At 39.2% G+C, this 23,652-nt stretch overlaps 2 protein-coding genes across 9 annotated transcripts in view; both read left to right on the top strand.

Moving 5' to 3' along the window:
- The window catches only part of tmem201 (transmembrane protein 201), a 29,268-nt gene extending 25,863 nt beyond the window's left edge, over window positions 1–3,405 (top strand). The window contains exons 10-12 of one of the 2 annotated variants that reach the window (XM_024375693.2): window positions 173–307; window positions 668–758; window positions 2,649–3,405. In XM_024375693.2, the coding sequence (XP_024231461.1) occupies window positions 173–307; window positions 668–758; window position 2,649 (227 nt within the window). In that variant the 3' untranslated portion in view covers window positions 2,650–3,405. Of the gene's footprint in view, window positions 1–172; window positions 308–667 lie in introns of both variants that reach the window. The other variant, XM_024375692.2, reaches the window with a different exon arrangement.
- An 8,629-nt stretch (window positions 3,406–12,034) lies between these two features.
- Window positions 12,035–23,652, top strand: part of pik3cd (phosphatidylinositol-4,5-bisphosphate 3-kinase, catalytic subunit delta) — a 56,275-nt gene continuing 44,657 nt past the window's right edge. For 2 of the 7 annotated variants that reach the window (XM_024375690.2, XM_024375688.2), the window contains exons 1-7: window positions 14,473–14,915; window positions 15,985–16,159; window positions 19,154–19,382; window positions 19,779–20,011; window positions 20,756–20,935; window positions 21,568–21,723; window positions 22,312–22,401. In XM_024375690.2, coding sequence (XP_024231458.1) covers window positions 16,019–16,159; window positions 19,154–19,382; window positions 19,779–20,011; window positions 20,756–20,935; window positions 21,568–21,723; window positions 22,312–22,401 — 1,029 coding nt within the window. In that variant the 5' untranslated portion in view covers window positions 14,473–14,915; window positions 15,985–16,018. Of the gene's footprint in view, window positions 12,119–13,772; window positions 13,792–14,472; window positions 14,916–15,461; window positions 15,525–15,984; window positions 16,164–19,153; window positions 19,383–19,778; window positions 20,012–20,755; window positions 20,936–21,567; window positions 21,724–22,311; window positions 22,402–23,652 lie in introns of those variants that run through there. The other 5 variants (XM_042299453.1, XM_024375689.2, XM_042299454.1 and 2 more) reach the window with 5 other exon arrangements.

Here is a 23,652-nt window from a genome sequence, read left to right as displayed (position 1 = left end):
ATGCTTTATGTTAATTACTGGTGTTAGCATCTATCCATTTCATCTATTTTTAGTCTTATGTGTTCATCGATGACTCACTTAACATAGTCCGATATCATAGCTGTGAGAGAGGACGGACTTCGGGTGCATGTGTGTTTGACTGACGCATGGCTCCACTGCGGTGTGATTCCAGACTTGAGCTCCTTGCTGAAGGAGGGCAGTGTAATCTCAGAGGAGCGTGAGAAGAGACGGGGCAGCTCCTCAGGCTCCTCAGCCTGTATGGTGGACACCACAACAGGAGGCATGGACAGCCCCCCCGGATGGAAAGGTGAGCACTGATATCTAGTAATGATCTAATAGAGAGAAATCTAATAATCAGATCTAACCAAAGACATTGTCATTATTTAATTGCTTGGTTGGTTATGGATGATGGTTGACAAATATAAGAAAGATTGGCAGGAAATTTACCCAATCTACATTTCAATGAAATCAGACATATAAATTAAAGGTGGTTCGGAACCAAGGTCTTGTTACGAGTAACCTTGCCTGATAGGCCTGCCTTCCTAATTAGCTGAGAAAATGCCTAGGCTTTAGCTCAGAGTGAATACACACTTGTGGCACACAGGCAACCCAGGTTTGAACCCAGGTCGGTCACACTGACATTTGTTTTCTCTGTTGTGGTTTGCAGGTCTCTTGGGTCGCTCTCTTTGGCCGGGCATCCTCCTAGCGAGCCTGAGCGCCAACTTGTTCTTCACCTCCCTCTACCTGTATCGCAACTGGTGAGACACACCTCAGTCCTTCACAACCTGTATATAAATAAATAATGTTGCATAAATAATATGCCCCCAACAATTTAATGGGAGTATGATATGTGCAAGCTAATAAGCTGTGGACATAATATGTTTATTAAGTAGACATGTTCATCAGCGTTTTAAGATCAGAATTCCAGTGGGCATCCCTCTGTAGCAGTAGGGTCTCGATGTTACCTCCTCCTTGTTAAAGTAAGCTGCTCGATATGATGTATTTGACGAAGGCGATAGGATGGTTAGCTTCAACAAAGTGAACTGCTACTGGGTAGCCAGTGTTCTTACCTGATTGAGCTGCTGCGGTGTTTAGGTATTCGTTTTTAATTGTCTGCAGGAACAACATTTGTTAGTCCCATTTGGGAAGGATTATTTTGTCCAACCGAAGCCTTCCCACACGAACAGGGGAGGAGATGACACCACTAACAAACTTTTCAGCCTGCATGTGGGTGAAAAATGTTTTTGTAGTGCTGTTGCATTGTCTGCAGGAACATTTTAATTTCCCATTTGGAATGGGTGCCAAGAATGTTTGCGTGGGGGGGGGGGGGGTGACGACATCACTCGACATGGTCCTAAGACAGACAGCATTACAGGGTGAGTCATCCTTTCCCTTCTCTGGCTATTTGTGTTCGCAGCTCAGCCAAAGACACTCGCAAATGCATCTTGCCATATGTCCAAGCTAGGGCTGGGAATTGCCAGGGACCTCACGATACGATATTATCGGTGCTGATATGTATTGCGACTCTCTCAATTATATATATGTATTGCGAGTCGATGTTCCAAACATATTGCTCAACATGTCTGCTGCAGAGGGATAAGAGCCATGAGAAACGGAGTTCTGATCAGTCATGGAAATTTTAAAATTGATACTTGGAGTCATAGAATAAGTACAATATCATCAAAAGTAGTATTGCGATACGACTGTATCGATTTTTACCCCAACCCCATTTATTTTCGTCAGGACTTAGGCTATGCATAGACAGTGCAATCTTACTTGACACAACACTGACTGAAACGTTCTCTCTTGTCCCTGAAATATGACCTGACCTAGTAATGTAATATTTAAGCTAGTTCCTGCTGGTATAAATATCTGACTCCTTAAAATGTATCAACTTGAACAACTGAGCATGTTAAAGTAACTCTTAAATTGACAAAAGTTACAATTGCTTGGTACTATTGTATTTATTTAGGGAATTATAATTATTATTTTTTACACTTTGGTCATGCTGTGAAATGTGCAATAGACATGTATTGTTGATACAAGCATGTTATACACACGTCTCATTTTTTCCCCCTAAAATGTCAGACTGGGTCTGAATGGTGATGGATCGGTTTTTTGAGAAACTCATAGAATGTGTTCACTGAAGGACTAGGCCTATATATCTTAATGATAACTCTTTGGAATAATGAATGGAAAATGTTCATATTTTCTTTCCACTGTGAGCCAATTTGGGCTGGGGTGATACAGTACACAGTTTGATAAGGACGTATGATATCTATACCATTGGATTGCGGCGGCGTAGATTTTCTATAAAGACAATGTCCACTTGCTTTATATCTTTATACTACGAATGAGCACACTTGATTTGTAGGTTCTTCTTAGGTTATTTTGTATTAATATGATTTAGAGCTTGATTGACTCTCCTTTAAGAGTACAGCATGCATAAACACTACATTGACTTTCAAATCATAACTATTGTAATTAAGGACTAATAAGTGTGTCCATGGTGTGTGATGAATGGTTCTGTGCTTGGCAATGAATGTTTTATATTTGTGCAGATCACAATGGGTTGGTACTTACTTGCTTAACTGTTTTTTTTTTTCTTGTTCATTCCCCGTAACTGAATTGTGTTATCTTGACTGTAGAAAAACACTTTCTGAAAAAACAAATACACATCTGGCTAACTGCATTGCATTGTGTTGTAAGTTTGTAGGGAAAAGTGTTTATCATGTAATATACTGTATAATGTAATTTGTGTTCTGTGATAAAGCCATAGTCGAAAATAAAGCATTTGGAGTGCTTGTTTGGACTTAAAAACTCTGAAAAGTGCTCGTCCTGCTCTCATATATAAACCAAAAGCACTGATATTGATATAATTGTAAGAATATATTTTTGTCAGAAAAATAGTTTACATGATTGCGATGTCTAGTCCTTACAAAGACTTATTCTGCCTCCAAGCTAAAGGATGTTGACATGTCATGAACACCTCATCTTGGAATTGTGGTTGCACTCAATGTTTAATTTAATGACATTGAATAATGTTACTATTTGTATAGCATAAAAGTTATTGGTCTAAAATGACAAACATGTACAATTGTAAATACTATATAATCTGTTCCTTGTTATTTTAGTCTGTCAAGTTGATTAATATTTGCCCTTTTTTCCTGTTCTGAGTTTAGAAGGAACTATGGACTAATATTCAATTATCTTACATCTTAAGGTATAACTTTAACTTTCTAATGTGTTTGATTTTACAGTGTGAAAGTAACAATGCAATGTCTGGTTGAATTTTCACTTAGTTATCTATTGTCAGTATTAGGAATCAACACATCAATCTGTGTGACTTGTTTTGCTGTTATGCCTAGGATTTCTGTACTTCAATAAATGATTTGTCTAATAAAATGTTGACTTGGTGTGCTTTGTTGACCCATTTACAGAAATCCATGTTTTAGGATGAAGTCAATGAAAAAGCGAATCAGCTCAATTTACTGAAATTGAATATCAATTGTAATTTAATTAGGTAGCTTGATACCGCTTTCTAATCTTCCGCAAGTGCTCCCCCGTGTGGTAGAAAAAGCACCTCACAATAATACTCCAGAATTACTTACCATTGCTCTTGCCTAATTAGGTCTGCATTTGCTTGTTGCTTAGTTGAGTTTTAATGTGGTGTATATCAATTGATATATATCAATTCTGTATTTCTGCTTGACAACTTTCTTACAATTGTTTTCATGTTGTCAGATAATCAGCCAAAGGAATATCAAGTCTGTTGGAGGAAATAGATTTTGTGCTTCTGTTCAACTCATGAAATTAGCTTTGTAGTTTCATTATGACCATCTCTAAGACATTAGATGTGTACAATGCATTTTCTATGTTCAGTGAATTATGAGTAGGTTTGGAATTCTGTGTATGAAGAAATATACACTCCCCTCATTTACTTGGGACAGTGAAGCTGAAACTCCTAATTTGGCTCTATACTTAAGTGGGTGATTCTATGAAAAACTAGAACCAAAAATAACATTTTTGGGATCTTATAATTTAATCCACAGAAGGGTCCTTTGGAGGAAGGAATGTTTACATATATTTGACATTTTAAAGTATGACTGAGAAATAATTAGTTGGCATATGACATTTTGGGCTTACCCGGCCCTCTCACAACTTCATGTTTAATCTGTAGGTGCTACAAAGCAGACCTTGGTGTAATATGAAGCTTTATTGCTTGCTCTGTAATATTAGTATTTTGATGTCAATGACACATTAATTTATGAATATAGACTTAAATATTGAAAATATAACATTTGACTAATTGTTCAATATTGCTGAACATCATATACTCTACGGGTATATCAAAGTTCCAGAGTGGGATCTCTGCTACTTTTAGAATTTTGATCCAATTTGTAAGCATTTAAAACGGAGTGGATGTGAAAATGGATTCAAAATAGCCACCTTGATTTGCAGGGCTGTGATTGGTTACATTGCCTACTATGCCAATTTCTATATGTTAAATGGGCCATAACTTTAAAACTAGCAGAGATCCCACTCTGGAACTTTGATATGCACATAGAGTATATTATGTTGAACAATCTATATAGAAACATTTGCCAAATCATCTAATTGTGTATACTAAGACATTTCTGAAATGTGATTAATGAATGGATTTTGAATAACGAGAGGCATAAATATCATACCCCCAACATGCTAACCTCCCATGTTATTGTAATGGTGAGAGGTCTGCATTTTTGGGGGATTATATTTATGCCTCTTTCTCACTCATCATTATTCAGGATTCATTCATGATTATCTATAATCTGGTAGCATCCACATTAATGGAGAAGTGTTCAGGAACATACTTATTTACAATAGAAGTGACTCCATTCATTTGTATTGGGCACATAAGGGGTCTTTCTAAAGATATTAGGGCCTGTGTGTGTCATTGGGATCAAAATTAAAACCAAAATTGATATTTTCATGCAGTTCCACATGTTAGAGGAATAATAGTGAATATTTCCAAATTGACCCGTAACTCCTATACAACGACATACAGTGCATTCGAAAAGTATTCAGACCCTTTGACTTTTTCCACGTTATGTTACAGCCTAATTCTAAAATGTATTAAATAGATTTTTTCCCCTCATTAATCTAAATACAATACCTCATAATGACAAAGCAAAAAAACAATTTTTTCCTTTTCTTAAGTATTCAGCACCTTTTGCAGCGAATACAGCCTCAAGTCTTTGGTATGACGTAACAAGCTTGGCACACCTGTATTTGGGGAGTTTCTCCCATTCTTCAATGGAGATCCTCTCAAGCTCTGTCAGGTCGGTTGATGGTCAGCTATTTTCAAGTCTCTCCAGAGATGTTAGATTGGGTTCAAGTCCTGGCTCTGGCTGGGCCACTGGAGGACATTGAAACTTAGCCAAGACAATGTATGAGTGTCTTCGGGACATGTGCTTAGGGTCATTGTCTTGTTCAAAGGTAAACCTTCGCTTCGCCCCAGTCTGAGGTCCTGTGCGCTCTGGAGCAGGTTTCAACTAGAATCTCTGTACTTTGCTCCGTTCATCTTTCATCGATCCTGACTAGTCTCCCAGTCCCTGCCTCTGGAAAAACATCCCCCCACCATGATGCTTCCACTACAATGCGTCACCGTAGGGATGGTTCCAGGTTTCTTCCAGACATGACACTTGGCATTCAGGCCAAAGAGTTCAATCTTGGTTTCATCAGACCAGAGAATCTTCTTTCTCATGGTCTGAGAGTCCTTCAGATGCTTTTTGGCAAACTCCAAGTGGGCTGTTGTGCCATTTTTACTGAGGAGTGGCTTCCGTCTGGCCACTCTACCATAAAGGCCTGCTTGGTGGAGTGCAGCAGAGGTGGTTGTCCTTCTGAAAGGTTCTCCCATCTCCACAGAGGAACTCTGGAGCTCTGTCAGTGTGACCAGGTTCTTGGTCACCTCCCTGACCAAGGACCTTCTCCCCTGATTGCTCAGTTTAGCCTGTTGGCCAGCTGTAGGGAAGAATCTTGGTGGTTCCAAACTTATTCCATTTAAGAATGATGGAGGCCACTGTGTTCTTGGGGACTGTCAACTCTGCAGACATGTTTTGGTATCCTTCTGCAGATCTGTGCCTTGACAAAATCCTGTCTTGGAGCTCTATGAACAATTCCTTCAACCTTATTGCTTGGTTTTTGCTCTGACATCCACTGTCAATTGTAGGACATTATATAGACAGGTGTGTGCCTTTCCAAGTAATGTCCAATCTATTGAATTTACCACAGGTGCACTCGCAAGTTGTAGAAACATCTCAAGGATGATCAATGGAAACAGGATGCACATGAGCTCAATTTCCAGTCTCCTAGCAAGGGTTCTGAATACTTACGTAAATAAGGTATTCATGTTTTTTATTTGTAATAAATTTGCAAAAAAATGTAAACCTGTTTTAGCTTTGTCATTATTGGGTATTGTCTGTAGATTGAGTAAAAATAATATAATCCATTTTAGAATAAGTCTGTAACGAAACAAAATGAGGGGAAGGGGTCTGAATACTTTCCGAATACACTGTAGACCTATTATACGTCCTTTAAGCAGAGTTTGTACAGACATTGGCAAGTCAAATTCAAGGCCTTTCATGGACTTTCTCAAGCACTTAATTGTAATTTTGAAGAACCTCAATGTTATACAAGTGTATAATTTATATAAATGTACATACAGAGCCTAATATAGAACATGCATAAAGTGCCAAAGTAGGCCATTACCACTTTAATAAAAATAATTTTAATATGGTCCTGCCAATGCATTGATATTCAAATTACTATTACATTCTAAAATATGTGAGAATAATGTGGACATTGCCTGACTAAATAGTTTGGATGTATGCATGGCAATTTTTCTGTAGCCTATGTGGACGATTTTTAAATAATAAAGCCATGAATAGCGTTAGAATTAATCTCACCATTTTGAATCTCAACAATGTTTTTAAAATGAGAAAGTTACCTAAAACCAGGTTCCTTTTTTCATGGAATGATTTGTATGGGAAGCCAACATTAGATGTTGCCTTCCTCATAATCGGTGGTTCCCAGACTGTGGGGTCGGCAGGTGGGGGCGCAGGGGTGTTTTATTACATTTTTATTAAAAAACATTTTTTTTAAAGGAACTAAGTCTGGGTTTAAACCTACTCTTCAAAGTTGTAATAATAGAATGCACAAGGTCCCATTTCGAAATTGGGTAGTGCATCATCAGTTACACTTGTCATGTTAGTCATTGCATACCTTAGAGAGATATTTATAAATGGTCTGAAATGACCAGATTAGCCAGCCCGAGTTAGCTAACATTTTTTTTATTTAGCCCATAGATATTGTTGTAATTTTTTAGTCACACAAATATCACATGAATACACATTAGACGTGGCAAAATAATATAGAATTACAAATTGCAACATTTTCTTTGCACCCCATGACAAAATGTGTAGATTTGCAGGAAATAAGCTTTCAACCTGCAAAATTCTCTCACCCAACAAGAGTGTGAACAGTTTATCAAGAACAGTGCTTGTGCCCATAGAAATAGACGTGGGGGATGTTCCACAATGCTGGAAGTGGGGGCCCTGAGTGAAATGGTTTGAGAACCCCTGCTCATAATAACGCGTGGTTTTACCACAACACTCTTCAATTGAACAAATGAAAGTGGCCACAAAAATGGATCAAAATGGAAATCACTGAAAATTACAAGGCAGCAGGGAGAAATTATAAATTGGCTGCAATAATTACAAGGACTTTTCAAGCACCAAATTGAAGACCTGTGTGATTTTCAAGGAAGGCGTAAACCAGTACTTGAATTTCTGAGCTCCAAGTAGGCTAGGCCACATCAAGACCATTTTATTGTTTAAACTTGCAGGTGTAACATGGAAAACAAAATGAATTTGTCATGTTATTACATTACCAGATCATATTGTGAAAAAGATCACTACTCTGATTTTTTTTTTTTTGTCATTATATCCATAAGAATTCATAGGAATAGGGTTGGGTGTTGCTCAATAGTCTATCCTACACAATTGCGCACAGACTGTGTCCAATCCGAGGCACGAAAACCTGAACACATTACCTTGACGTTTTCTCTGTTACATCTAACTATACCCTGCTGTAAATCAAGCAGCCAATGACAGATGATCAACATCAATTAACTAGGAATATTAGATCCAACGTGGATCCAGGCACAACTGTCTTCCCCGCCATAACGAATGAGAGCGACAAATATTCTGGACATTGTTCGCAAAAACCTTTTTTCCAGCACTTGGGATGTTGAATCACATGCGCTATCATAACAGCTGTTTGTCACTTGACTTGGAAAATTCCTTCCTAGATCAGATGTGAAAATATCACGGCATAACTAATCAGCTGGACACCAAATGGGCATCCAACAAGCATTGGATAATTATTGAAGGAAACCACGTTGATGACAGTATCTTTTTAAGTATCAAGGTAAGGTGACTTTTGGTTAGACGCATTCGATTTTGTAATCGTATTTATTATTTTGGATTTGTGTGACAACATTTTGTGTCTGAAAACAATTTATGTAGTTACACTGCATTTCTGAGATCTCTATACAAAAAAACTGACAGCTAGATCCAGAGATTTTACAGGGTTCAAGTTCAAAAATAAAAATGTAACTCATTAAGGCTTAATATATGATGAAACGACAACTTAAACTGCCATAAATGCAAGGATGGAAAAGTAATGTTTTGTCACACGATTTTGGACTAATCTTTCAAGACAAAACCATGATAAAGGATGAAACAGGTTTTCAATCAACTTGTGAATTTTTAAAAATATATCCATGATCCCCCTTATATTTTAATGTAATGACAAGGAAACAATTGGCAGATTATTATTGCTGATTCATCAACAGCTGTAACAAGTTGTCAAGTGGTAGGAAATCCTCACTGATACCCTAGTTTATAGAAAGACCCATAATTTGAAACGCAACCAAAACAGACTGCAAAAGTATCCAAGTTTGTAGAGTCACAAGCTTCATGTAGTCATTGCGTTCTAGGAATATGTAACCAAATACTAAGCTTTTGACTACTTTAATAGACTCCAAGATTGTGTTTTATCCCTGTGTTTTATCCAAAAGGCTCAGGGTCTTCTGTTTCCATCTAAGCTGGACGGCACCAGTGTCTCACTGGGCCATGGCTCCGGCACACCTGCTTTAATTTGAGGCCAAAGCCAGGCCACTGAAACTAACCATCCCACATATACATAACAATGGCTAATTAAACATGAACAACTTCTCACAAAGCAACAGTTTTGATTATACAGAGGTAACAATTTCCCTAGTGTGACACTGGTGTTAGTCAAAACTGACTAATTTTTGACACCTTCAAATCAGGGGGACTAGATACATAGTGCTTTCATTTGTAAATGGTAAAATTGATATTTATGACAATACTCTCATATGAAACATTTGATCTCAAATCCAAAATGCTGGACTATGGAGCCAAATAAAGTTTTTGCTTCACTATCCAAATAAATATGTAGGGGAGTGTATTTAGTTGATATTTCACTATCAGTACAAATAGACATAATTTGTAAAGATATTGAACAAGACTGACACACATAGCAACCAAACTGAGGTTGAAGACAGTAATACATAGAGCCATGGCTAGGTGGAACTCTATTCCACATCAGGTAACTGAGGCAAGCAGTAGAATCAGATTTAAAAATACACCTTATGGAGCAGCAGGGACTGTGAAGAGACACACACACAGGCACAGACAAATATATACATGATAAGACACGCACTCTACACACACGTACACATGGATTTTGTATTGTAGATATGTGGTAGTAGAGTAGTGGTCTGAAGGAACACAATGTGTTGTGAAAAGTGTTATGAAATGTAATGTGATGTAATATTTTAATTTGAATAGAATTGCCTTATTGTTGCTGAACCCCAGGAAGAGTAGCTGATGCCTAAAAACTAATACTGGGAGGCGAGTATAAAGAGGCCAGACAAAAAGTGTATGTCCCAAATGGCACCCTGAACCACAACAGATGTGATTTGTTTATGAACATCATAAAACAGTCATGAACTGACTTCAATGTCAGACTGACCCGGATTATGTCCTATGAAATGTTACTCAGCATCGTCTTGATTGAAAATGGCAACTAACAACTGAACATCAAGAATAGCCAGGTGAGCAGGCAACAAAATGATCTCTGCTCCTACAATGTTCAACTATACTAGACAAGTTTGGCCATCACCTTGAGCTCGTGAGCAAAGCCGCCTCCTTGATGCAGACTACGTGCTGCGCTTAGGGTACCTCGTCTGCTAAGGGGCCCCGACCCAGGGGGAAAAAAGGACTTCCTGATGAGTGTTAGAAAAGTAGAATACACAAGGTGCAATTAAAACGTTCGGCAGTGCATTAGCAGGTTCCCAGTTATGTCAGTCACTCAATTAGCCCATGTCAGCTAACATTTTTTACGTTGCTAGGTAAGGTAGTCTAACCAGCTATCAAAACCTTGTGGTAGGCCTAGACATCACCAAATTAACCAACCAGGCACGCAACGCATGTGCTCAGGAGCCCTGACCTCCAGGGGGCCCCCATAAATTTTGTTCATCACTCTCACACAGATCTCATATGAACATGGCATTGGTCATAGCAAAATGTGTAGAATTGCAGAGCATTAGCTTTAAAGCTGCAAAATGTTTTCTGACCCAAAGCAAATTGTGAGGAATTGACGAAAATGTACTAGAGGCATGCAATATTTTGAAACCCCACTCAGCTGTGTGTAACATCCGTTTTTATTTTATGGTTCTTCCTCCTCACTGTTAGATTCACGATAAGTTTGCATGCTGTTAAAAAAAATAATGTTGTTGCTTTCTGAATTGCGTCTTCATATAAATAATTATATTTCAATGATTCCAACAGTTCACCCAAGTGTTTTGATCTATAGTACGTCGCAAGTCAAATCACAATTGCAATATTTGGAGAAACACAAAACGCAGTTAGATTTTTGGGCCAATATTGTGCAGCCCTAACACTTAGAGACAGTTTCCCAAACTCAGTTCAATTGAGATTCCAAAAACTAGGCTAGACCTGTGTCTGGGAAACCAAATCATAGCGTGGCACTAAAATGAATCAGAATTGTAGTAATTTCAACTTCCCACTTGGGAACATGCGACTGGGGACAGAAATGGTGCGTATGATATCATATTCACTTCCATTATTAGCCCATCAAAGATGGATACAGTTTGTGGTAATTTAAGATTAAATCTGACATTTTTTAAGCTTTCATCCATTCTGTATACATTTATCTTTTAGGTAACACTACTTCAAGCCTGAAATTACAATGCATTATGATACAATGCATTGTGAGACTTGTCATGAGCATGTATGATCCCCTTTGTGTCAATTTAAAACTTGCACAAGGCAGTTTACAGAATTGTCCACTTAAAGAAATCTAGCCAATTTATTCATTACCACATTTAGCTAACAGGTAGTTAATCCAGAGATTCTTACCGTTGCCTCGATTTGGCAGTCTCATCCAGATAATCATGGCATTTGTAGTTCTTCAGGATATTCTAATTACCTGCTAATGTGGCTGTCATATGTTGGGGGTAAATACAGGTGAATATATTGATAAAAGTCACATTTTCTTTGAGAGATATACAAGGTTATCAAAACGTAACGCCAGGGTAAGCCTACATGAACACAGCCCTTATTTTATTTATTTTTTAAATCCCACTATGGGAAAAATGAATGGTGGAAAAACGATTGGAACCATTTCCCTGTTTGACCACTAGGTTTTATGGATATTATGACTCATACTGAGGTACTCTATAGACCCCTTTTGCACCAACTTTTTAAATTTGATTGGATTTTGTCATGCATTGTCTTGCACTATGGTGACTGCTCAGTGATGGTGGATGGGTAAGGGCTATGGGGTCTGTAACTTTATATGGCCTGCAGTTTCTCTTCTGCACACTAACTTCCTGTTTTCACCAGCTGGTTGTAAGTGCACTCTTGTTACACATTGGTGTGTTTTTAGACTCTGATCCAAGTCCTCCAGCTGTTCACATTGATTGTAAAATGCTATACCTAAGCCCCTCTTTCTAATGGTTTCCAAGGTAAGATAATACAGCACCCCTATTAAGGTGTGCGCCTTTTGGATTCACTTATATATTTTTGGAATTCTTAGTACTGTCCATGTTTTCGTCTAATATTTGTTTATTCTAATTTGGTATCTTATTTCTTTATGCTATATTGTTAGAAATATTTTAATTTACACTATCATCCTACATGTTTATATACGTTAAACTTCAATCTTTTCTTGACAGTGGTCTTGGGAATGTCTAAATAAGGAAGAGATTCTTATGGGCATTTCAGATCACGCAGTTCACTGACTTGAGTCTGACGGTTTCCATTTTCTACAATAGTACTATTGTTGGAGCCAAATTCCCTTACTTTCTGTCTCATGATAAATGTTTGTTTTGCCTAATTAGAATCATGAAATGTTGACTAATCAAATATAAATATGAATATTGAATTATGGAGTATGGTTGATGAAATCATGTTATTGGTTTTCTATTATGGTTATCATGGGAAAGCAATATGGAGCCACACCTGGGCACACCCCTTTTTCCCATGTTCCCCTGCACTATACACTGAGTGTACAAAACATTAAGAACACCTTCCTAATATTGAGTTGCACCCCCTCATTTTGCCCTCAATTTATTGGGGCATGGACTCTACATAGTGTTGAAAGCATTACACATGGATGCTGGACCATGTTGACTCCAATGCTTCCCACAGTTGTCAAGTTGGCTGGATGTCCTGTTGAGCATGAAAAACCCAGCAGCGTTGCAGTTCTTGACACAAACCGGTGAGCCTGGCAACTACTACAATACCCTGTTCAGAGGCATCTAAATCTTTTGTCTTGCCCATTCACTCTCTGAATGGCACACATAAACAATCCATGTCTCAAGGCTTACAAAATCTTCTTTAACCTGTTTCCTCCCCATCATCTACACTGATTGAAGTGGATTTAATAAGGGATCATAGCTTTCACCTGGTCAGTCTGTGTCATGGAAAGAGCAGGTCTTTTATAATGTTTTGTACACTCAGTGTACCTATTTAGTGGTTTGGCATTATGGCTCAGCTAGGGCTCAGGTATGGCGGTAACATACAGTTTTGAACTAAGTACGCTGCTACTATACCCTTTTGTTTTCCTTTGAATCCGATCTCTTTTTGCTTTGATCATGGATAGATTCTAACCTTTGAAATGACCTGTGTTTGGAAACGGGGAGCCTTTTTAGCTTGTATTTACAGTAGCGGAGAGATGAAATCCTTTTTTATGGTTGCTTTGGAAGCACTTCTGATCGCAGAATCACATACCTGTAGCCTCAAGGCAAGTTTTGAATTGTATTACGAATGGCCTTTTAACTATTCTGGTTTAAGTTTCGCTTTCCATGGGAATGGAGTCATTGTATGCGTGGTCAGTGTGGATTTAGTGGTAGTTTGTGTGTGTGCATGCGTGTATCTGGGGTTTAGTAGGCCCCTGGTGAATGTTGCTTATTCATCATTTTACTGTTTCTACTATTTCTGTGTATCTTGTGGGTTTTCCTTCACTGAAAGCAGGAAACTGTTGGCTCTGTTAACGGTTAGAGAGAGAAGTTTACTGGAATTGTACCACATGATGAAAAATGGATATCCGTGTTTTTCTGAATGGCTAAAGTCATTGAACCCTTTCCTAATTTTGTGCCGAACTGATCTAGTTGGTGGTTTAGTTGTAACATGAATGGTAAGTGCACAGTACACATCTATTTGGCAGTTTCACCCTAGAACAACTGATCGTCATTGAATAGAGACATAAGGCATTTACATGCTGGGTATCCTGTTTAGGAAGTAATTACTGCGTTTTTTCCCCTTGTCCTTATTTGGAATTTTGAAAATCGATTGTGTTGGTTGCTTGGGGACTGCATGATGTTTGATCTGATCTGTATCAGCTTTGTCTAGTATGAGGAGACAATGTACTGTATACGGTTTGTTGATGGGAAACTACACTCAGGCTACAATCCCTGTTTGATTAAGCCTACACCACACTGAATCAATCTACATGTTGGTATGAATTGTAGCAAATTTGACTTTATCAGTGGCCAATCTTTAAGGAAGCATTTTGAGAGGAGGGTTGTGGTATATGGAGACCATTAAAACAGATTTGTGTTTAGAGAAGGCTTGAGTTTAATCTGACATGGCTTTTTATGTGGATGAATGCATTATTTATTGATTGATAGATGTTTAACACATTTTGGTTTGAAGTCTTTGCCTCACAGTTGTGTTGCAAATGCTTTGTCCTGATAGGCTATGCAGGAATATTATTTCACACACACACACACACACACACACACACACACACACACACACACACACACACACTTCCTAGTCTAAACAAACTTTGTAGACGTTCCCTTGGCGTGTTCGGCGATGATGAGGCAAAGCGCATTGTCGTGCAGTGAGCGCACCTCGCTGTTTCTTTAGAATAGACTGACTACGCACTGAAGGAGCTCCTCTCGCCTAGGAGCCTTTCAGATATAAAGCAAATTGCGAAAATTATCTTGTGTCTTGTGTGGGAGAACAGTGATACGACGGAGAACCATAAGAATCATTTTTTTGGGCACGCTATTTAGCAATGGATGAAAAGCATTGCCAGCGCTGGTAGAAGATGAAGAGATGAGCAACTGGCTTGTAGCAGATAAAGTGACTGAACCATAATACAGTAGCTATGTTGACTTATCTTTTGTGTGAAACATACATTTGTTTTATGTATTGCACAGTCTGACAACGTTTTTGGGGCATGGGACCTTATTTTAATTTTCGTTATTAGACCATTTTGATGCACGACCATTTGAACTCCTGTAGTTACAGGTATTTTGTTCTTCAATCTTGCTGATGTTTTGTGCTATAGGCTAGTATTTTACTCAATGTCCATTGTTGTAGGGGTACATTACTTTCACAGTTAGCCTACGTATAGTTCTGCGTAAAATAACGGATAAAATGTTTAACAGAATGTCAGCCTCTGTCTTGGCTGTACGTAAGCACTGCAGGCTGCACTCAAGTAGGTTTAATCATTTCATTAGCACAGAATTGACAATTTTTTTGAATAGATACAGAATTCAGAAATTGAAAAACACATTCAAATTATGTTGTTGAAATTTTAATTTTACATCTCCATAACCCCCAATGTTCTGCTAGTTTGGTATAATCATTTACTGCCATTGTGAGTCTTTCTATGCCCCACTGGTGACTGGCACTATTCGATTCTGAGACAGGGCTGAATGCTTGAAGGGATCTGGTTCATCGTAGTAGGCCTTCACCAATACTTACTATTCAGTAGGCTACCATGTCTTTAAAATAAAATAAACAATATTTTTCATATTCTAATAATAATTGTATTTTTTATCATATTTTCAGCCATGGAGATGTTGCCCCCCATTTTAAATGCCTAGAAACATAAGCCTTCCTGTGATATCAAACGTGAGATACAATGTATAAAGTTGGCCTACACATAAGCCTACAAGTGAGCCTACAAAGCTAGCAGCATGTCTACTAAGACCATAACAGGGTTGGAGTCAATTCTATTACATTTCACGAAGTAAACAGAAATTCCAGCCGACCATTCAGACATCATAGCAGACGCAGCACACAACGGGTTATCCACGTAACGGGTCAATTATATTTATGTTCAGTCTATTCAGGAAGTAAAGAAAGTCAAATGTTCATTTCCTTGCAATTGGAATTCAATTGTACTTCCATATTAGACGGAATTGACCCTAACCCTTGCTATGGTGTTAGTAGGCATGCTGCTAACTTCGTAGGCTCACAAGTAGGCCTATGGTAGCTACATACATAACACGTTATATTGAGCATTAATTAAGGTTGCTGCGTTGTCTTTGTGTCCTGAATGGCCGGCTGGGTTTCCTTTCCCGTGATACAGCAGTGGAGCTGACAGTAAATGAGAGACCGTCACGATGCCCCCGGGGGAGTATGGGATGCTGGGCGAGTGGGAGAAGGAGGGGGACCATGACATCATGATGGACTTCCTGCTGCCCACCGGGATCTTCCTGAAATTCCCTGTGTCTCGCAATGACACCATCGGGGCCATCAAAAAAGTAAGTCCTCGTTTCCCGGTATGTGGCTGCATGACCCACGTTTAGCTGACTGTGTAAATGTGCACACGTATCAAGAGAGACCTGTATGTTGTCATATTTTTCGGTACCTTACAGATATTGTTAATTTGCTTGAACATGGAAACAAATCATATGGAATCGATAAAAATTACACGTGCAAATGACAAGAAATCGATAAAAATGCATGTGCAAAAGGTTTGGGTCATACAGTATATTGTCATATATTGAAATTGTTCTATGTTTGTTCCCTGTTCCAAGGCAGCACCCTGTATTGCATTTACTGTTGATTGACTTGAGTATTATTCTGTGGAGAGTCTGATGGAGTTGAGCCAGCTCAGTGCAGTAAAACAGGTCTGATTCCTTTAGTACCAAAATGGAACTGGTATTTTAGTGCCAAATTGTACTTAATACCGCATTCTCAATGAATCTCAAAGAAACAGTCATATTTAGGAAATATTGGGTGACTTTGAGATTCTACTTGTAATGAAAAGCGGTATATACAGTGCCTTGCGAAAGTATTCATCCCCCTTGAACTTTGCGACCTTTTGACACATTTCAGGCTTCAAACATAAAGATATAAAACTGTATTTTTTTGTGAAGAATCAACAACAAGTGGGACACAATCATGAAGTGGAACGACATTTATTGGATATTTCAAACTTTTTTAACACTTCAAAAACTGAAAAATTGGGCGTGCAAAATTATTCAGCCCCCTTAAGTTAATACTTTGTAGCGCCACCTTTTGCTGCGATTACAGCTGTAATTCGCTTGGGGTATGTCTCTATCAGTTTTGCACATCGAGAGACTGACATTTTTTCCCATTCCTCCTTGCAAAACAGCTCGAGCTCAGTGAGGTTGGATGGAGAGCATTTGTGAACAGCAGTTTTCAGTTCTTTCCACAGATTCTCGATTGGATTCAGGTCTGGACTTTGACTTGGCCATTCTAACACCTGGATATGTTTATTTTTGAACCATTCCATTGTAGATTTTGCTTTATGTTTTGGATCATTGTCTTGTTGGAAGACAAATCTCTGTCCCAGTCTCAGGTCTTTTGCAGACTCCATCAGGTTTTCTTCCAGAATGGTCCTGTAATTTTGGCTCCATCCATCTTCCCATCAATTTTAACCATCTTCCCTGTCCCTGCTGAAGAAAAGCAGGCCCAAACCATGATGCTGCCACCACCATGTTTGACAGTGGGGATGGTGTGTTCAGGGTGATGAGCTGTGTTGCTTTTACGCCAAACATAACGTTTTGCATTGTTGCCAAAAAGTTAAATTTTGGTTTCATCTGACCAGAGCACCTTCTTCCACATGTTTGGTGTGTCTCCCAGGTGGCTTGTGGCAAACTTTAAACAACACTTTTTATGGATATCTTTAAGAAATGTCTTTCTTCTTGCCACTCTTCCATAAAGGCCAGATTTGTGCAATATACAACTGATTGTTGTCCTATGGACAGAGTCTCCCACCTCAACTGTAGATCTCTGCAGTTCATCCAGAGTGATCATGGGCCTCTTGGCTGCATCTCTGATCAGTCTTCTCCTTGTATGAGCTGAAAGTTTAGAGGGACGGCCAGGTCTTGGTAGATTTGCAGTGGTCTGATACTCCTTCCATTTCAATATTATCGCTTGCACAGTGCTCCTTGGGATGTTTAAAGCTAGGGAAATCTTTTTGTATCCAAATCCGGCTTTAAACTTCTCCACAACAGTATCTCGGACCTGCCTGGTGTGTTCCTTGTTCTTCATGATGCTCTCTGCGCTTTTAACGTACCTCTGAGACTATCACAGTGCAGGTGCATTTATACGGAGACTTGATTACACACAGGTGGATTGTATTTATCATCATTAGTCATTTAGGTCAACATTGGATCATTCAGAGATCCTCACTGAACTTCTGGAGAGAGTTTGCTGCACTGAAAGTAAAGGGGCTGAATAATTTTGCACGCCCAATTTTTCAGTTTTTGATTTGTTAAAAAAGTTTGAAATATCCAATAAATGTCGTTCCACTTCATGATTGTGTCCCACTTGTTGTTGATTCTTCACAAAAAAATACAGTTTTATATCTTTATGTTTGAAGCCTGAAATGTGGCAAAAGGTCGCAAAGGTCAAGGGGGCCGAATACTTTCGCAAGGCACTGTAAAATAAATATATTTACTATTATTAATATTATGGTTAGTCTTATTTTGAAGTAAAAACCAGGTATAGCCAGGTCATTATAATAAAATGTTGTTCTCAATAACCTACCTCTTTAGATAAATGTTGGATTAATAAATTAACTTCACTACCTATTGAATTGTAGCTTGTTATGGAAGGGCATGTTTGAATGTGATGGTACAGCGGTAGAGAGAGTTAATGTCTCATCTCTCTAATACAAATCTGTCTGACAATTTGCTGTAGCAGTCAAAAATGCCCTCAAATCCATTGAATTTGCCTGTTTCTATGCCAACAGTCATGCCTCTTCATACTGTTTGATTTATATGTGTTAAATAAGGATACTGTTGGCAGCTTGCTTCAGAGATTTTGCTTCCCTTTGAGTGGTTTTATTTACAGACATTTAGACTTTCCCCTGTAAATTACTCAATTGGGTGATCACTTGTTTTGTAATTAAATTAATGTTTTGTAATTTTGATTAATTTAAGATGGAGATTTAAAAACCCTGGCGGCGTGACCACTTTTTTGTTGTTTGAATCCCCGATTGCCCCTTTAAAACATGCAATACTCCATTTATAACACCTGATTTGAATGCAGTACCAGTAGTGTTGTAGATGTTCCTGTTCATTTTAAATGGTGTTGTTTCTTGCTCTAGTGTGTGCAGTCAGCTTCCTCTTTCTCATGGTGTGATCAGTTGATTTGTGTGTTTGGGTATGGTCAGCTACTCTGTGTATTTGCCAGTCAGAATGTGACTGGGTGTGTAAATGGTCAGTATTGCTCATATTGGTTATGAACCCTGTGTGTGTGTGTGCTTGTGTGTGTTTGTATAGATGGTGTGGAGGAACGCTAGCAGCGAGCCCTTGTATGGAGCGCTGAGCGACGCGGACGCTTACGTGTTCACCTGTATCAACTCGACAGCAGAGCGTGAGGAGCTAGAAGACGAGACCCGTCGTCTGTGTGATGTCCGGCTCTTCATGTCTGTCCTGAGGCTGGTGGCCCGGGAGGGTGACCGTGTGGAGAAGCTCACCAACACCCAGATCAGCCTGCTGATTGGCAAAGGTCTACATCACCTCTTTCCCTAAGTAGTCATAGGTTAAGTAGTATGTATTTTCTCTCCACAATCTAGTCCACATAGCTACGAGAGAATAACAATTATGAAATCGACGTTTGACGGCCAGTCTTCGATGTATGAACTAATGAAAATCACTTTTCTGGTCTACGAGTGCCGTGAGTGTGGGTCATCGAGAGAAATTATTTACTATGTTAGCTACGAATGCTTTGGGAAACCCACCTAGGCCTGTTAGATCTTGGGTAGAGGTAGCATAAAGTTTGTGGAAAACATCTTAGGACTAGCTTTTTGAAAATGGCACCTAACAAACATAGATGTGAATTGGCATAATTGGTTATTAGCTCATTGTCACTGAATCACCATCCACTCCTGTTCATGTCTCTCAGGTCTGCACGAATTTGACTCCCAGAAGAACCATGAGGTGAACGAGTTCCGGGTGAAGATGCGGTCCTTCTGTGAAGAGAAGGCCCAGGACCGCCAGCGGTTGCCATGGTACCAGTGGATGGAGTACAGCTTCTCGTGTGATCTAGAGCCATGTGTTTCCCTGGCAGAGCCTGGGGGCATCAAGACAAAAGGCACTAAGAAGATCTTTGTCAATGTCAAGTTTGAGGCCAGCGATGTAAGTGCCTTGTTCCTCTGGCCTTTTTTACTCTTAATCTCAATGTTTGTCCTAGTAAATCAATCAGTTACTTTTTGTGAATTTGGGAAGGGACATGGGATATTGTGATTGGATTGGGATGTGAATATTCATCTTCTGTCAGCAATGATATCTTTGACTGGAAAATTCAGAATTTCTACCAATGCATAGACCAAGTTAAGATCTGGAGGATGACTTTAGGTATAAAAAAATATAAAAAACGTACACACTTTGGAAATTCCCTTCCCCTCCCACACACCACAAACACCACTCACTGTTACTTTACAAGTCTTCAAAACAACAGTTCGGAATCACTATGAATGTAGAAAGAAAAAGAAACAGTTGAAACAGAAAATCATTAAGATGTGACATTTTTGCACAAAAACGGCCATAGTGACGATGGAAAGAACACAGTTTGACGTTATAGCTACTACATGATATACTTACCAAGCCTACTGTCTAAAGTATTATTTTATAGAGTAGCCTTCATACCAAACGTAACTACAAAATGTACTTAAAAACAGCACTCATAAAGGACTTAGCTTGAAAAGAAAGCTTTTAGTTTTCTTTTTTTTAATCAAGCTACTGCCTTTTCAAACTGCCTATCATCTGAAGCTATGGAAGACCATCGTTCAAGAATTACCAGATCAATATTTTTTCAAGTGACGTTGAAATTCTGATTGTAATGAAAACCGTTATATAAAATGAATCTATTATTTTCTGTAGGAAAGCTTTATGCTTCAGCAGGAGCCCCAGGACCTGCCGGTGATCTTAATGCGGAGTGCCCTAAAGAAGAAGGCCACTGTGTTTCGCTCAGTGCGACAGGAGAAGCCAGAGGACTACACTTTACAGGTCAATGGGAGGTGGGAATTCATATACGGGAAATACCCCCTGTGCCAGTTCAAAGTGAGTAAACACAATAATACAAGCTTATTTCACTTTGAGTTTACCCATTTTCTCCATTGATGTTAACTGTTTATTCAATATGTTGTGCCTGGTATGTTAAGTCTGAGTTGGTCTGTATTTGTTTCTTATTTTGTCTACATGTTGCCTCTGTCTGCTCTGTGAATGTGATCTATTTTGTCTGTATATGCTAGGTATGTAATGAGAGCCTTTGGCTCTCTGGTCTCTAGTGGAATGACTCAATGTTTCGGTGGCAGGAGACTCCGTTGTTGGTTTTGAAACTCCTGCTACCTTCAGACCAACGATGACTCATATCTCTAGCAGCCCTCAGAAGGGAACTGCATTGCACATAATTCAGCTGCATTATTAAGCTTCAGTAAATAACAGCCTCCAGTTCTTGAACATGAGTACACCAGTGAATATCTGGACAGAGTAGGGTGGAGTCACCCCTAGACGCTGGTCTTGCATTTTGCCCAACAATTGAATTAGGATTGGGGGAGGGGAAGCTGATCCTAGATCTGTACCTAGGGGAAACTTCTCCCCGGAGTAAACTGGACCCCGGGAAATATGTGTGGTTGACATCCAACCCTTCTTCTTCCTCTCTTCCCTTCTTCCTTTCTCTACTCCTTCCTCAGTACATCTTCTCCTGTTTGAGAGGGGGTCAAACCCCCCACCTGACCATGGTTCATCACTCCACCGTTGTCAAATACCAGGAGGAGCAGGGCTGCCTGGGCAGCCAGCTGTCCAAGAGTCGCTCCTTGTCTAAGCCCCCCCCTCTACCCGTGAAGAAGGTGAGTGGTCAGCCACTTGGGACCACAGTCATTTTTTATTAACAGAATGTCAACCTTTTTTGTACCTCTTACAGTTGTTCCTCAGCCAGTGTTATGGACTTTGACATGCCCAAAACATGCTGGGGGGGGGGGTCTGCCTGAAATCATTTACTTTTTACACTTTTACGTGCATGAACTTTGCTGATTTGAACTCGCTGAGTTTTCTTGTTGTTAGTGGTTTTTACTGTCTGCTTTAGTTGCATGATCTTCAGTGTAGCTTTGAAATGGTAGCACCTATCTCTCCCAATTATCACACACAATGCTGCTAAATGACAATACATTTGTGTGTGTAGTTTTGTATTGGTTAAAACTCTACTTCCCATAATTGATACCAACACAGAAAAGATGAACCAGGTTAGCCTTGTATCAGCTTCAGCTTTTGGAAGCTTTAGTTCCTCTTCTCTTCTCATGTTTTGTTGTTGTTGATGAAGGTAAAACAAATTCACATTTTGGGCCTTGCATGTCACGCTGACATTAATAATTCACACAAAGCAGGAAACAATTTCAATGTTAATCTAAGCACATGTCCTATTTCTTTCTTACTATCAGCAGAACACGTCGTCTTTGTGGTCCATTGAGGAGCCTTTCCACATTCACTTGCTACAAGGCTACCGAGTCAATGCAGATGAAGGAATGAAGGTTGGTGTGGTTTCATGTGGGCTTTCGCGCTCTGACTGTTGCTCAATGAAGTGCAGCTTCGAGTTGTTTACCAATATCTCACTTTAGGGTGTACAAAGGAGAGGTGAAATGTAAACGATGGGGGTCATATGACCCTTACCGCACATTTCCCATAATTCATCAGAGGCAGTTGGTTAAAACTCTACAAAACAGGAAGTGGGGAGGGCCTATCTGGCTTTCACGTTACACTCTGGTGCCTAGATTCTTAGAAAAGGACAGGCTTTGCGCTCTCGCTCGCCACTTTAACTTTTTTTGTTGATAGGAGAGATGGTTGTCGTTACTATTGCAGATAGGGCATGTTGATGGCTCTGACCTATCTTGAAATTTGTTGAGTTTCTCCGCCCTCTAATTACACGACATAGAATTGTGATACTGTACTGTTGATATTGCATTGAATAACTAGGCAATATTATGTAGAAATGGACTATGCTGCAAATGATTTGATATACATGTCATATTTTCATTATAGAAAGGTTGTTTAACTTGGATCCTGTGAATTGGATGTAAAAGAACAACCAAGAAAAACACATGGGGAATTGGCTTAATGTTTTGTCTGTGTGTGTTTGATTCAGCTTTTTTCTTACTGTTACTGTTTAGATTGGTTGTTGTGTAAGTGCACTTCCGGACTCTTACCTCAGAGCCGAGCATGACTCACAGTAAATTATTTGTCCTGTCACATTGTTGGCAGGCAGAAATTTGCCAAGATACCCTAGGGGGAAATATCCACTCATACAGTGTGCGTCCCAAATTGCACCCAATTCTCTATGTAGTACACTACTTTTAACCAGAACTCAATGGGACCTGGTCAAATGTAGTGCCCTATGTAGAGAATAGGGTGTCATTTGGGTCATACGCACACAGTACTTTTCTAATCTGGCTACAACCCAGCCTGGTTTGAATATATCCAGGGTAGGCAATACACTGAGCCTTGAGGAATTGACTGCTTGATATTGAATTAATCACATTGGAAAAATAGACTCCACTGTTCATTCATGATTTTTCATTTACTGTACCCATTTATTGTTCTTATGAAGGCAGTATGCATTGCTTATGAAAGAACAGATTCAGACACCGTACCATACCTTACCAAAAGCAATTTTATTTGCTTTGTGGAAAAAATAAAAAAAACAGATCAGTTAACACAAGGATGTCCAACTCAGTCTCTCATTTGTGTTCTTATTATTTGTGTGTGTGTGTGCGTGTACGTGCGTG

This window comes from Oncorhynchus tshawytscha, linkage group LG16 (assembly GCF_018296145.1).
Source record: "Oncorhynchus tshawytscha isolate Ot180627B linkage group LG16, Otsh_v2.0, whole genome shotgun sequence".
NCBI lineage: Eukaryota > Metazoa > Chordata > Actinopteri > Salmoniformes > Salmonidae > Oncorhynchus > Oncorhynchus tshawytscha.
The sequence above is the reverse complement of the archived record's forward strand: the minus strand, read 5'-3'. Positions and strand labels throughout refer to the sequence as shown.